The 14,723-nt window shown below is 53.0% G+C and overlaps 1 protein-coding gene and 1 pseudogene across 3 annotated transcripts in view; one reads left to right on the forward strand and one right to left on the reverse strand.

Moving 5' to 3' along the window:
- The window catches only part of FRY (FRY microtubule binding protein), a 286,799-nt gene that overhangs the window by 242,628 nt on the left and 29,448 nt on the right, over positions 1 to 14,723 (forward strand). The window contains exons 48-52 of one of the 3 annotated variants that reach the window (XM_023524124.1): positions 36 to 176; positions 2,309 to 2,488; positions 4,090 to 4,251; positions 5,414 to 5,488; positions 7,839 to 8,122. In XM_023524124.1, coding sequence (XP_023379892.1) covers positions 36 to 176; positions 2,309 to 2,488; positions 4,090 to 4,251; positions 5,414 to 5,488; positions 7,839 to 8,105 — 825 coding nt within the window. In that variant the 3' untranslated portion in view covers positions 8,106 to 8,122. Of the gene's footprint in view, positions 1 to 35; positions 177 to 2,308; positions 2,489 to 4,089; positions 4,252 to 5,413; positions 5,489 to 7,838; positions 8,125 to 14,723 lie in introns of those variants that run through there. The other 2 variants (XM_023524123.1, XM_023524125.1) reach the window with 2 other exon arrangements.
- Positions 6,442 to 6,560, reverse strand: LOC111732351 (annotated as a pseudogene).

Genomic DNA, 14,723 nt, shown 5'->3' on the forward strand with positions numbered 1-14,723 from the left:
CCTGCCTTCCCTTGACTCTCGCTGTGTCCCCGCAGCTGCTGGAGAAGGGGCTCCCGAGCGTGCAGCAGCCGCTGCTGCAGGTCATCCACAGCCTGCTCAGCTACGCAGACCTGTCCACCGTCCCCGTGAGGCAGTTCAACATGGGCGTTCTGAAGACCGTCGAGAAGTATGTGCAAGTGAGTACGTGGGGACTTCGCCCACGCACCGGGAGGTTCCCAGGGTCAGCCCAGAAAGCCCGAGGCCACGCACGCAGCCTGTGCTCGGCGGCACGTCCAAGTGGCCTTGGCGTCCATGACACATGGGGATCCCGAGGTCTGCTGAGGAGGCACGCAGGACCAGGCCCTGGTGCGTTCCTCCAAAGGGGGCTACGGGTTAGACCCTAAAGCACACGCCTGGCTGGGAGGGCGGGCCCACGCTCTTGTTTCTTGTTTCAGAAAGACAGGGAAGGAACTCACACGCCCCAGGTCAGAGGCCAGGGGGTTCAGCATGCAAAAGGTTAAGTCACGGGTTCAGATCACCGCTTTAGAGCGGAAGGAGTTAAGGTTAGAAACTTGTATAAATGTATTTCAAAATACTCCAACAAACAAACAAAAAATGTTGGGAGAAATAAAAACAATGACGACATGTAAATGATCGGTCGAGAATTACAGGGCAGTTCATTTTACTGGTCTCTGTTTCTGTGTATATTTGAATGTTGCTATGATAAACCATCTTTTAAAAAAAAAAAAAGATAAAAGGAGAAAGGAACTGGCCCCAAAGTCTCGGTCAGTAAATGGTAGAGCCAGTGTTTGAACCCGGGCCCTGCGGTTCCGTGTTCCCTCTGTATGGGCCTCCTTCCCAGCGGGACACTCGGTAAACAACAAACAGCTACACAGGATTCTTTCACGCCATACCCAAGGCCACTGGAGCCAAAAGAGAAGAGATGAAAATTTTTATAAAGAAAAATTGACCGAGCAAACAAACCAGAACAAGCGTCTAGGGCCTGAGGTTAACCGGAAACATGCGACGACAGGCTGAAGATGGGGTTCCCCAGGCCAGGGGGCCGGTGCAGGGCCATCGTGGGGCTGAGGGGCGCGGGCCAAGCTCCGCAGCGCGGACTCGCCTCTGCCACGCCTCCTCGTCCGCTCCTCCCTCCTGTCTCAGCACCGTGCCTGGCGAGTTTCAGAGTTCAAGGGCAAGTGCTAGGTGTTCTCTGGTCGACCTGGCTGACAGACCCACTCAGTGCAAATCCGGGCATGCCTCTCCATCCTCACTTCACCTGTCACGTTACTGGCTGACATTATTCGATGCTTAAAAACGATTCCCAAGCTTTTTTTTTTTTGGCATTTTTCATGTTGCGTTGCTCCAATAATGTGTCACAGGGTGGGCGTTCAGTGACACTTTCTCAGCTCACAGCACTCACGGGAGACAGAGGGTCACTTCTCATCTTCCTGCCAGTCGCTGGCCCCATTTACTGGTTTCATCGGACGACTGGTCCCTCCCACGGCCCACGGCCTCCTCTGGCACTGGGTCCTATCTTGAAAGGTGGCCGAGTTCCCTTTCAAAGCATGACCCCTCTTGTGCAAACTTAACAGCAAAGGAAATATGTTTTATATCATGTGCTTTTATCCTATAACCTAAACAAATAATGATAACGACTTTTATCCAGTCGGTTTATCTATGTTCAATATTTTTTTGGGAGAAGGACCTCAGGGTGCCATGGGGAGGGGTGTCGGGGACAAAGTGAGTTCCAGGAAGAGTGGCCTTTGGTAAGCCATTAAGGAATGGAGAGGAGAGGACACTCAGAAGGGAGGGAGGGAGAGAGAAGCTGGGAAGGGTTCTCAGATGCCTGATGGGGTAGGCAGGTGTGGGGCAGAAAGGGCAGAGGGCAGAGGTCAGGGGCCCGGGGCCCGGGTGGCGCATGGGGCACGGAGCGCCTGGGGACTGAGAGCAGGCCAGGGAACCCAGGATGGAGAGCATTTTGAGACAGAGCAAGTGGTCAATAGCATAAACGCACTGAGGACTGATTGTCTTTTTGTGGGTCTTTTGGTTTTCAAATTAAGGAGGCAAATACGGTACCTTATTTTACATTTGTTTGAATATAGACAAAATTGGTCTTTTTTAAATGTCTGTTTTTTAAATGTAGCTCATCTTATATACAATACGTCTTTTTTTTTTCTTTCTGTCATTTGCCTTTTCTCATGGTACTTCCTGCTCCGTTATAAATCGGTGGATCCTGACGGGTCCCGAGACGTTTCGCTGGTTAGCGTCACGTGAGTTTTGAAACCATGGAATTGCTCTTGACCACTGAGCGTTCATTTGCCCACAGAGTGTCCACTGGAGAGAAGCTCTGAATATCTTGAAGCTGGTGGTCTCTCGCTCGGCCAGCCTCGTCTTGCCTGCGTGCCAGCACGGCGACCTCTCGAAGATAGAAATCCGTCGCGTGTGGGCCAGCGCGTCGAAGGAGCTGCCCGGGAAAACCCTGGAGTTTCACTTCGACATTTCAGAGGTGCGTCATCTGTTTCTGGAGGCTATGACTCGAGCAGTAGTGGCCGAGTCAAGGGCAGGGGCCTGGAGCGAGGGGGACGTGTCGTCCCTTTACTTCCAACAAAGACTTCAAGGCCGGAGTTGGCTTCATTTTTAAGGACACGCCGAGTGTCACATGCTCTGGGGCTCTGAGTTGGCAGCTTTTAAAAATAGAAGGTAGCTGCAGTTATATAAGAGGTGACTTTCAAAAAGATAACTTTAAAATGGCCATCTTTAAACCACAGGCCTCACTTTCCTCGTCTGACAGCTGTCAGATTGTTCCCTGCGTGGCGGCCAGGCCAGCAAGGGACCGAGATTTGCAGGAACACGGAATCTGCCTTTACGGTTGCTTCCTGAAGCAACATTGCTTTTTAAACCATAAAATTATCTAAATTCTTGCCTGGGGGAAAGGGGTTTCTGGGAAGAGAGGCGAGGGGACCAAGGTTAGGGATCGGGGAGAAAAGAGAGAACAGGAAGTAGTCATATTTACCTACTGGCCCATGAACGAACATTCAGGAGCCTGTACTTAACTGTTTCAATCTCAGGTATAAAAATACTTCACTTCCCTGTGTCTCTTACCCTGTGACCCATCAGCCCCCCACCCAAAGCAGAAAGCACACTCCATTCATCTTGTGGTACAGTACAGGTCAGGCTCACGGTCAGGGTCTGGTACGGGGTCAGGCTCGTGATCGGGACATGACAGATGGTCTTCAACACTGCCGAATGGACAGCACTGACGGAATCAACCAGAACCTCCTCGCTCTTGTCCAGGCCAGGTTTTCTCACGCGAAGTCTCCCTGCCCCTTTGTCATTTTAGTAATCAGGATGAGGTACTAGTCTGCTGCCACGGTGATGCTTTTATCTTTATTTAGTCTGTATACAGTGTTAAGGTACTGAATCAGTACTCGTCCATTTTTAACATTTTTTACGTTGCTGGTGGGGGGAAGGGAGGCGGTTACGTTTCGTCTTTGACTTAAGTTTATTCTGCGTGTGCCGGTCAGCTGCACACCCCAGAGGCGCCCCCGTTCCGGAAGGATGGGCTTTGGGGGCTGGGGTGGCATCACCAGTCGGTTTCTGCCACCTGCCTCCGGGTGTAGGCACCAGCCGGTTCCTGCGTGGGACGCCCCTGGGGACTGGAGCCTGACAAGCACGACACCCAGGCCTCGCAGGAAGTGGGCTTCCCAGAGTGCCGCCCCGGTACCTGGCCCCAACCGCATTCATTTAAATAACCGGAAAGATCCCAATCACTTAAATAAATTTTAAACCGGAGCGTAAAGATCAGGGAGAGGGGACGGACTTCTGGTCTGGTTACGACTGTAAAAAATTCTCTCAAGCTGAAACACCAGAAAACCGACTTTTCCTGAAAGTTTAGCTTCTAGTCTTCACTTGGGGTTCCAAACCACATTTAAGAACATGCAGTTGGGGGTAACATGTAAGATGGAACGGGCCCCGGGCGTGTGAGGACCCCAGGAGAGCGAGCCCGCCGGACACTCGGCCTCTCTCCACCTGACCCGGGGAAGCCATCACGGTCACCGGCCCAGAATGACTGACGAGCGGGGGCCTCGGCTCTGCCTTCTCTCCCAGACGCCCATCATCGGGAGGCGCTACGATGAGCTGCAGAGCTCCTCTGGGCCCGACGGGAAGCCCCGGGCCGTGGCTGTCACCCGGAGCACGTCCTCCACCTCGTCCGGCTCCAACTCCAACGTCCTTGTCCCCGTGAGCTGGAAGAGGCCCCAGTATTCCCAGGTATGGAGCCCAGGCCTGCAGGCTGGCGGGGAGCTCGGGGGACTGGTGGGGCCCACGGCCACGTGATGGGGTTCCCCCACCCTCTGCCTACACAGTGCCTGCCCAGGCACCAGCCCCAGTGGTGAGGTCCTCACGGCACCCAAGGGGACCTGAAGGGGACCCACTTTCTTCTTACGTGGAGTCGGAGCCAACACTTTGTCGCTCGGACTCACCGGCCTTACTGCTCTCATGCTCAGAATGGGGATCGGGTCCCCACCTGGCGGCGCTCCCGGCCTCTGCAGAAACCCTGCCCGTCACCCCGACGCGCCTCCCGTCCCCCAGGGAACACGGCCATGACGCTAGCCTCCTGGCGGCCTCCACGCAAACTCAGATCCGCCTGAAAGGGAAAAGTCGCTTTAAACAGGCGGGGACGGTCGCTCCCCCGAGATTCGGAGGCACGTCGCCGGTTCTGAGGCTCTTTCACACCCAGCCACCTGCCATCCCGAGACCTAGAGACTCCGGGTCACTGGAACATGTGACATGATGGCTTGTAGAGAATCCCCACCCATAAGGAAACCAAAAGGAGTTAAATCTGACTTGAGAACGATTTAATATGGCTTACAAATACGTTTTTCTAATTCTGCACAAAGCCCAGTTAGTCTCGCCTTTGAGGAAAAGAAGTGTGCGTGTGACATGACAGGCCTCACTTGGGTGGCGGGGGCCCTGCCGACGCTGGGAGCCGCGGCCTGTGAGAGTGGGTGGTCCACGGCAGGGGTGACTACTGAGAAGGTCGGCGTCGTTTTCCAGACCTCGCCTCCCCCCAGGAAAACTCAGGTCAGCACCGTCCACTAGAAGCAGAAGGGGACCCTCATTTTAAATTTTCTAGCAGTCACCTTCAAAATAAAAAGTTGAAAGAAACTGAATGGAAGAAATGAATTTTCATAACATATTTTCCTGAACCTAATATGTCTAAAATATCATTTCAACAAGTCATCAGTGTTTTACAGTTATCACTGAGGCGTCTCACGGTCCTTTTCCACGCCAAGTCCGCGTGAGCTTTACGTCTCCGTCTCAGCGGCCGCGTTCCACTGCGCTGGCCCCGTGTGGCCAGTGGCTGCAGCGTTGGAGCAGATGTGGTCCCAGGATGCCATGGTGACAGCCTGCCTGTGTGTTTCTCTTCCAGAAGAGGACCAAAGAGAAGTTGGTGCACGTCCTTTCTCTGTGTGGCCAAGAAGTGGGCCTGAGCAAAAATCCATCAGTAAGTCCCATCACGTGGCACATATATCTTGGTGTCCTGTCTTTTTTACCTGTGGTCAGAACAAGTTCAGAGAGTTCGCCTACGCATTATAAGTGTACTGTCCACCATCTAGATCGAACCCATAGCTCATCTCTCCCCACACCATGATTTTTTAACGTCGGTTCAGAAACAGGAAAGATTTTGTTGGCTATTTCTCCAGTTTTTCTGTAAATAAATACTTAGTTATTTCCATTTTTAAAAATTTCTTAGATTTTTTTTTTTTAAGCCAGTTTCTTATACATATGTAACTATCTCCTGCACCACCACATGTGATACACACTCCTTCTGGGCGTAATTTTACTCTGACGCTCACATCTTACGGTGATGTCATTATTTTGCTTATGTACAATAAAGGTGAAAATAATGACATTATCATGTTTTTTTCCTCATAAACTTCCACTGATATTAGTTTCTGAGAAAAAGAAAAAACGATGCCATCAGGCTTTAGAATAACTGAACTTATAAAGTATTATAAGTTAGCGTCGGAAAGAAGCTTTTATAAAATTTAGAAAGTTCGGATTGAGTGTGTAAGTGTATTGTGGCCCAGGCAATAAAAATCTCAGGTTCCACCAGGCATTTTTATCCCATCTGTATTATCTTTATTATTAACCTCCCCAAAAAACAAAAAAAGCAAACTAAATAGCTTCCCAAATAAAGGACGCGTCAGCCGATGGCGTCTCGGGAGCTGTTTCTCTGCCACGGCTGCCGCCATACCGCGTGAGCAGGTGAGGTCGTGGGGTTCCTGACTCCTTGCGGAACCAGCCGTCTATACCCCCTGAGGATGTGCCCAGCCCGCCATCGGCTTGATCCCTACTGGTGTCACTTTTTTTTTTTTTAGGCGAGGCGACCCTTGGTTGACCTCACAGATTGCAAGGACCTTGTCAGCTTACAATCCTTTATTTTTTTACTTTTTACACCTACAGCACCTGGTCTTCCTAGGTGGTCTCCCCTCCAAGCACTAACCAGGCCCGACCCTGCTTCGCTTCCAAGCTCAGACGGGATAGGGCTTGTTCAGGGTGGCATGGCCGTAGGCAAGTGTCACCTTTTTAGTGTCGTTGATCAGTGTGTTGCTGCTCCTGTGACGTTTTGGGGGGCCTTTCTCACTGCCCCAGTAGGTGACACCATCTCCTTCAGATCTGCCTGCTCTGTGCTCGGGCCTTTGTGGCTAGGATGCCACCTAGAATTTTTGTGGCTAGGATGTCACCTGGAGGGTGCCACAGATAAGAGCACCTGGCGGGAAAGGGAGCCTCCCACCGAGCACCTAGGGTTCCCGCCTCGTCTCCCCCGCCGGTTGGCGGCCCTCTATGCTATGTCTGTCACACTCCCACTAGTGATCTCTGCTGATCGCCATTGTAGAGGATACAGTGCAAATCATGACTGTTCTTAGCCACTGGAGGAGAAAAGCGTGCGTAAAAATCCTCTCTTGGCTTTTGAGAGGCATTGGTTATATTTAAATTTTCAGACACGATTTGCCAATTCCCAATGAGGACGGGACGTAACGATGAAATGCTGAGTGCCGTCCTCCTTACCTAGCGCCCACCTGTGCCCGGGGATAGCTGGATACGGAGCGCCTGGCCCTTCTGCAGTCCATGATTTCTGCAAAGCTCTGTCAAAGTGGCCCAGGAGAAAGAACCTACGTGCAGAAGTTAACCTTAAAGTATTAACACTAAATATTTTAATAGAAAGAAAGTCTGGTTTTCTTTACACAGGCAGGACAGGAAGTTAGGGGTGAATTCTGAGCCTGGTCGCTTGGTCATGCTCTGCACTTCGGACGGGACAGTGCCGAGCTCTGGCTTGTGTCTCACCCCTGCCTGCTCCCCACCTCATCTCCGAAAGGGTTAAGCCCTTTGCTCTCTAGTTTCCAGCATAGTGTCAGCCTCTGTCATCAGGAGTCCCGACAGTGCTGTGTGTTGACATGTGTGGGACGTGTGTGCATCTGTGTACGCATTTAACCTCAGTCAGCTCAGAAGTGGTAGAACATTCCTTGGCCACTGTAGTTTGTTGAGTACACGCTCAGTTGTCACACACACGCACACGCACATGCAGGTAGCTCCCTCCCCCCGTCTTTGTCCAAGAAGCAGCGATCTGAGCCTTGAACTCTTTCCCAGGGTGTGAACTGCTGCCTCATACACGCCGAATTGAATCTGAAGGCACCTGTCCAACATAAATAATAAAAGAACAGTCTAAAAATACCCGCTTGAGGGATTAGGCGTGTGCTGGCAACACGTGGGACACGGAGCCAATTATGGGCGCGTAGCCCAAACACCCGGTGGGGGGGACGGCGTCTCAGCACAGGACTCTTGACTCGTAGGTGATCTTTTCGTCGTGTGGGGACTTGGATCTGCTCGAGCATCAGACGAGCCTGGTGTCCTCGGAGGACGGTGCCCGGGATCAGGACAACATGGATGACACCAATAGCGAGCAGCAGTTCAGGGTCTTCCGGGACTTCGACTTCCTGGACGTGGAGCTGGAGGACGGAGAGGTACAGTATGTTCTCTGTATAGTTTACGCTCTCGCCGGCGCAAGTTTCTTCTCCCCCGCCGAGTCGAGAGATTGTGCAACAGGGTCTTTCATTTGAATCGACTTCAGCAAAGTCCCACAGCTTCACTTTGGCACCAGGCACCACTCCCGTCCTGCCTGAGCCCGCAGCCCACGCTGCCAGGTTATTTTTAAGTGGCCGAGGTCTGACCGAATGACGACACAGAGGCTGTGTGTGTGCGTATGTGTGTGGAGTCCAGCGGGGAACTTTAAAAAAAGTCACAGTGCTCTAGGTCTGAGCCTGTCCGCTGGAACCGGGGTGACACCTGCTGAGCCGTGGTGAATGGTTTCACACGTGAACTGGCTATGATTCCGTCACATCAGTGCTGCTGGATGAGGTGACGATGACGTGGCACAGGACGGGACACACAGGAGAGCCCCCAGCCGTGCCCTGGGTGGTGGCTGGGGCCCCACACCTGGCACAGCTGCATCCGGGCCTCGGCACGCCTCGGCAGGCTCGTTTAGGGGAGTGATGATTATGGTCAGACGGTGCTTTCGGAAACCTGGGCCTGGACGGAAGCTCCCCAGCCCTCCACTTGCGTGTCCGGAGCACAGGACGCTCTGGCCCAGAGATAGCGCTTTGCCCCATGGGATGAACTAGGCACACCGAGGGGAGACGGGCACAGGTAAAACCGCCTGGGACGAGCAGCTCACAGGGTTTCCCAGCGCCCGAGGCCACAGGTCACTCCAGGAAGCAGCCCTCTGCTGGCGCCCCAGATTCAAGCGTGACATCCCGTGGTGGGGCGGTACCCCCTGACTTGACTGTGAACTCGCCTTTCCTAAAAGGATGTGATTACGGACCACCCCGGGCGTGTGGAGGTGACAGGCCCAAGAGCTACGCGCCCTTGTCCCTCCCTGGCCGCTGCCGACCCTGGGCGTCCACGCCAGGGCAGGTGGCGTCCTCGGGGCACACAGTGTTCTTTACCAGTTCTGTCCCCGGAGAGGAAGGTCAGCAGAGCCGCCTTGAAGAGCTTAAAGGCCCTGGCTGCAGGTGCCTTCAAGCAAGGGCCAGCCTCCCGCCTCGAGTGGCTCTCGAACCAGTAGGAAGGCTGGCAGGGTCTTCTGACTTACCCGTAATCAGTGACAAATCAGTCAGTGATTGTGAGGACTGCTGAAAAAGTCTATAACAAAACATGGCAGTTTGGGGTCCTTTCAGAGCCTCTCTGGGCCAGGGCTGCCCGGGACGTGAAAAGGTCGGCTCCCCAACCAGGACAGCCAGCCCCACGTCACCGCCTCGGCTAGAACTCGAGCCAGGCCCCCTCCTCAGTCCGGAAGTGAAACTAAGCAGGAGACGCACCACTCACTGTCCAGACTCGGCCAAAGGAAAACGTGTCACGCAGAGTGACCAGGCAGGGAGGGCGTAAAGCAGGAGAATCGGGCACAGTTTCAGAGCCAGCAACAAATTTATCAAAATCGAAGAGTCTGAGATGCCCATGACCCGAAAATAAATATGGCACCGGTGTTTCTCAGGGACAGTAAGTAACGAACACTACACCTTCCTTCTCGTGTTCTCTGTATCGTCCCAGCCAACGAGGACCGACGCACCACAGGGCGGCTTAATCTCGTGTGATTAAAACTTCCTAAGACGCTTGAGCACGTGCAAGTACATGTTTATCCAGAGGCAGGAAAGCGCGGGAGATGTGCTGCGACGCGGTCGGTCGTAGTAGGGGCGCCAGCACGTGCGGACGGGCAGCATGACAGGCCGGGCCGGGGCCCAGGCATGACCCGCTCCGGACGCCAGCGCCACTGCCACCCCGGCTGTAGGACCTAAGCACGGCTGCAGTCTCTCTCGCCTTCCTCAGCCTCCCAGATCACAATCACACACCTTCGGCTTGTGAGCGGGGCCCAGTGACGCCACCTTTTCTCCGTCAATGACCCTGATTCGTTTTCCCATGACAGTTGACGATTTTCTTACAAATACTTACTCGTTCCCCCGCTTCCCTCCTCTCCCCCTGCCCCCCGCCAAAAAAAGTGTCAAGACCAAAGTTGCCACGGCAGGACAGGAAGTTAGGGGTGAATTCTGAGCCTGGTCGCTTGGTCATGCTCTGCACTTCGGACGGGACAGTGCCGAGCTCTGGCTTGTGTCTCACCCCTGCCTGCTCCCCACCTCATCTCCGAAAGGGTTAAGCCCTTTGCTCTCTAGTTTCCAGCATAGTGTCAGCGTCTGTCATCAGGAGTCCCGACAGTGCTGTGTGTTGACATGTGTGGGACGTGTGTGCATCTGTGTACGCATTTAACCTCAGTCAGCTCAGAAGTGGTAGAACATTCCTTGGCCACTGTAGTTTGTTGAGTACACGCTCAGTTGTCACACACACGCACACGCACATGCAGGTGGCTCCCTCCCCCCGTCTTTGTCCAAGCAGCAGCGATCTGAGCCTTGAACTCTTTCCCAGGGTGTGAACTGCTGCCTCATACACGCCGAATTGAATCTGAAGGCACCTGTCCAACATAAATAATAAAAGAACAGTCTAAAAATACCCGCTTGAGGGATTAGGCGTGTGCTGGCAACACGTGGGACACGGAGCCAATTATGGGCGCGTAGCCCAAACACCCGGTGGGGGGGACGGCGTCTCAGCACAGGACTCTTGACTCGTAGGTGATCTTTTCGTCGTGTGGGGACTTGGATCTGCTCGAGCATCAGACGAGCCTGGTGTCCTCGGAGGACGGTGCCCGGGATCAGGACAACATGGATGACACCAATAGCGAGCAGCAGTTCAGGGTCTTCCGGGACTTCGACTTCCTGGACGTGGAGCTGGAGGACGGAGAGGTACTGTATGTTCTCTGTATAGTTTACGCTCTCGCCGGCGCAAGTTTCTTCTCCCCCGCCGTGTCGAGAGATTGTGCAACAGGGTCTTTCATTTGAATCGACTTCAGCAAAGTCCCACAGCTTCACTTTGGCACCAGGCACCACTCCCGTCCTGCCTGAGCCCGCAGCCCACGCTGCCAGGTTATTTTTAAGTGGCCGAGGTCTGACCGAATGATGACACAGAGGCTGTGTGTGTGCGTATGTGTGTGGAGTCCAGCGGGGAACTTTAAAAAAAGTCACAGTGCTCTAGGTCTGAGCCTGTCCGCTGGAACCGGGGTGACACCTGCTGAGCTGTGGTGAATGGTTTCACACGTGAACTGGCTATGATTCCGTCACATCAGTGCTGCTGGATGAGGTGACGATGACGTGGCACAGGACGGGACACACAGGAGAGCCCCCAGCCGTGCCCTGGGTGGTGGCTGGGGCCCCACACCTGGCACAGCTGCATCCGGGCCTCGGCACGCCTCGGCAGGCTCGTTTAGGGGAGTGATGATTATGGTCAGACGGTGCTTTCGGAAACCTGGGCCTGGACGGAAGCTCCCCAGCCCTCCACTTGCGTGTCCGGAGCACAGGACGCTCTGGCCCAGAGATAGCGCTTTGCCCCATGGGATGAACTAGGCACACCGAGGGGAGACGGGCACAGGTAAAACCACCTGGGACGAGCAGCTCACAGGGTTTCCCAGCGCCCGAGGCCACAGGTCACTCCAGGAAGCAGCCCTCTGCTGGCGCCCCAGATTCAAGCGTGACAGCCCGTGGTGGGGCGGTACCCCCTGACTTGACTGTGAACTCGCCTTTCCTAAAAGGATGTGATTACGGACCACCCCGGGCGTGTGGAGGTGACAGGCCCAAGAGCTACGCACCCTTGTCCCTCCCTGGCCACTGCCGACCCTGGGCGTCCACGCCAGGGCAGGTGGCGTCCTCGGGGCACACAGTGTTCTTTACCAGTTCTGTCCCCGGAGAGGAAGGTCAGCAGAGCCGCCTTGAAGAGCTTAAAGGCCCTGGCTGCAGGTGCCTTCAAGCAAGGGCCAGCCTCCCGCCTCGAGTGGCTCTCGAACCAGTAGGAAGGCTGGCAGGGTCTTCTGACTTACCCGTAATCAGTGACAAATCAGTCAGTGATTGTGAGGACTGCTGAAAAAGTCTATAACAAAACATGGCAGTTTGGGGTCCTTTCAGAGCCTCTCTGGGCCAGGGCTGCCCGGGACGTGAAAAGGTCGGCTCCCCAACCAGGACAGCCAGCCCCACGTCACCGCCTCGGCTAGAACTCGAGCCAGGCCCCCTCCTCAGTCCGGAAGTGAAACTAAGCAGGAGACGCACCACTCACTGTCCAGACTCGGCCAAAGGAAAACGTGTCACGCAGAGTGACCAGGCAGGGAGGGCGTAAAGCAGGAGAATCGGGCACAGTTTCAGAGCCAGCAACAAATTTATCAAAATCGAAGAGTCTGAGATGCCCATGACCCGAAAATAAATATGGCACCGGTGTTTCTCAGGGACAGTAAGTAACGAACACTACACCTTCCTTCTCGTGTTCTCTGTATCGTCCCAGCCAACGAGGACCGACGCACCACAGGGCGGCTTAATCTCGTGTGATTAAAACTTCCTAAGACGCTTGAGCACGTGCAAGTACATGTTTATCCAGAGGCAGGAAAGCGCGGGAGATGTGCTGCGACGCGGTCGGTCGTAGTAGGGGCGCCAGCACGTGCGGACGGGCAGCATGACAGGCCGGGCCGGGGCCCAGGCACGACCCGCTCCGGACGCCAGCGCCACTGCCGCCCCGGCTGTAGGACCTAAGCACGGCTGCAGTCTCTCTCGCCTTCCTCAGCCTCCCAGATCACAATCACACACCTTCGGCTTGTGAGCGGGGCCCAGTGACGCCACCTTTTCTCCGTCAATGACCCTGATTCGTTTTCCCATGACAGTTGACGATTTTCTTACAAATACTTACTCGTTCCCCCGCTTCCCTCCTCTCCCCCTGCCCCCCGCCAAAAAAAGTGTCAAGACCAAAGTTGCCACGGAAGTGGAAAGCTGTTTCTGAAATTGTGTTTGGGATTTCTCACCCCAGCTCCACCGTCCACCACTACGAGGGGTGGGATCTCTGGTATTTGATGCTGATTTTTCTCTGGGGGGGGTTGTGTACCTTTACCTTTTTTGAAAGTTGCATCTGCTGAAGTAGATACTGTTAGCACTGTTTCGTTGTGTTTAAACTAAGATGCAAGCACTTGACTGCCTTCGATATAACATTTTAAATAGACTTTTTATTTGTTTTTCTATCCTTTCCATGTGCTACCCAGGAGCTCCAGGTAAGGGGATGTTCTTTTTGACTCAGGTGTGCTAGTCGATGTTGTGCATCAGTGCAGATTCTTAACAACATAACTGCTTCTTCCTTCTAGCGTATGTATGCCTGTTTGCGTGCACATTCACACTGAGGGGCGTGTGACCGAAGAAATATGTTCCTTGGTGGCTCTAGTATGGAAATATGTTCTGAAGTAGAAACACAAGAGAGTTTTAAAGTCTTTATATGCCTTGTTCTGGGAGTCGCATGCTTGTATCTCCTGAGAGGAAGTAAGTTTTTAAGGAAGATCCATCGAAATCCTATAGTTTCTGATTAGGCATTTGCACGACTAGGTTGAGTTCGTTGTTAAATTATTTTATTAAAGACAAAATCAACCAGCTGCACCTAACCATGTACCTACACGCTTCCAATCGAATACTTTTATTTTCCAGGAGTTAGGAGCTACCTTTGTATGCTGGTTATATAAACAGTGCACCCCAGTTCCTTCAATGATAATTCTTATTTGACAGATTTCCAATATGAAAAAAATTATCTCAAAGACTGTTATTTCCCACATTTCTAGAATGCTCAGTCATTAATGCTTTCTCATCTCGGTATAAATCCCGTGTGGTTAAGTTCAATGACTGGCTTCTGCAAACGGTCCATCAGGAACAGTTAGCCAGCTCCCGAATTTTCTCACACAGATAATCAGCTGTAATCAGTAAAAGGCCGTTTTGACTTTCGGCCTGGTTTGTAACATAAAATGCAGATGTGACATTTGGACACGGGAAAGGTGGAGGGTGGTCCCCTGGCAGGCGTATTCGTGGGCCGTGTTGAGAAGTCCTGGTTGGCTCTTCTTCGCCATGGCCTGTAACGCAGGCCCATCCCATCTCAGCCACCACCCAGAAAACAGTTCCAGTCCCCCTGCCTCTGGTGGAGCCACCACGTCCTCTAGCAAACATCTAGGGGACTATTCCTGCCAGAACGGCTTTCCCTGACTCCCAGGCCTCAGGCCTGATTCACCCAAGTTGTCACCAGAGCTGCAGCCAAACCAACGGTACCGGCGTCCACGGCCACCGTAGCATTTTCTGCCCTAGACGTCTGCATCCTCTGCAAGCTCAAGTTCAGCGCAGAGACCTCCACAGTTGTCGCCTGAGATAGTTTGTCCAGCCCGTCCACTGACCTGGTGCACGAGAGCCCGTTTTGTGAATTTCTGCTTTATAGTTGTGTGTTTCTTCCAGTCACTTCCACGTTCTCTTTCCCTCTGTATGGTATTCTCGTTTCTCTTTTTCATTTCTTTACATATTGCATTTTCTTTTTCTTCCCAGAGCTCTTGCCTTTTCCACATTTTTTTTTTCAAATTTTTTTTCCCACCGAACTAGCTATTTTTAAATCCCAGCATAACAACCTTTTTCACCAGGAAAAAAATTATTTGTGGCGATCAATGATACAGATGCAAAGGTACAGAAGCACATAAAAAGCAGATGCAGCTACAGAATCTGGAAATCATATTCTGAGTCTTTCTCTTTATAATCAAACAGTCCCAAGAACAGTCACAAACATCATAACTGGGGGTGAATAAT

Source organism: Pteropus vampyrus, unplaced genomic scaffold, assembly GCF_000151845.1.
Source record: "Pteropus vampyrus isolate Shadow unplaced genomic scaffold, Pvam_2.0 Scaffold447, whole genome shotgun sequence".
NCBI classification, from domain to species: domain Eukaryota; kingdom Metazoa; phylum Chordata; class Mammalia; order Chiroptera; family Pteropodidae; genus Pteropus; species Pteropus vampyrus.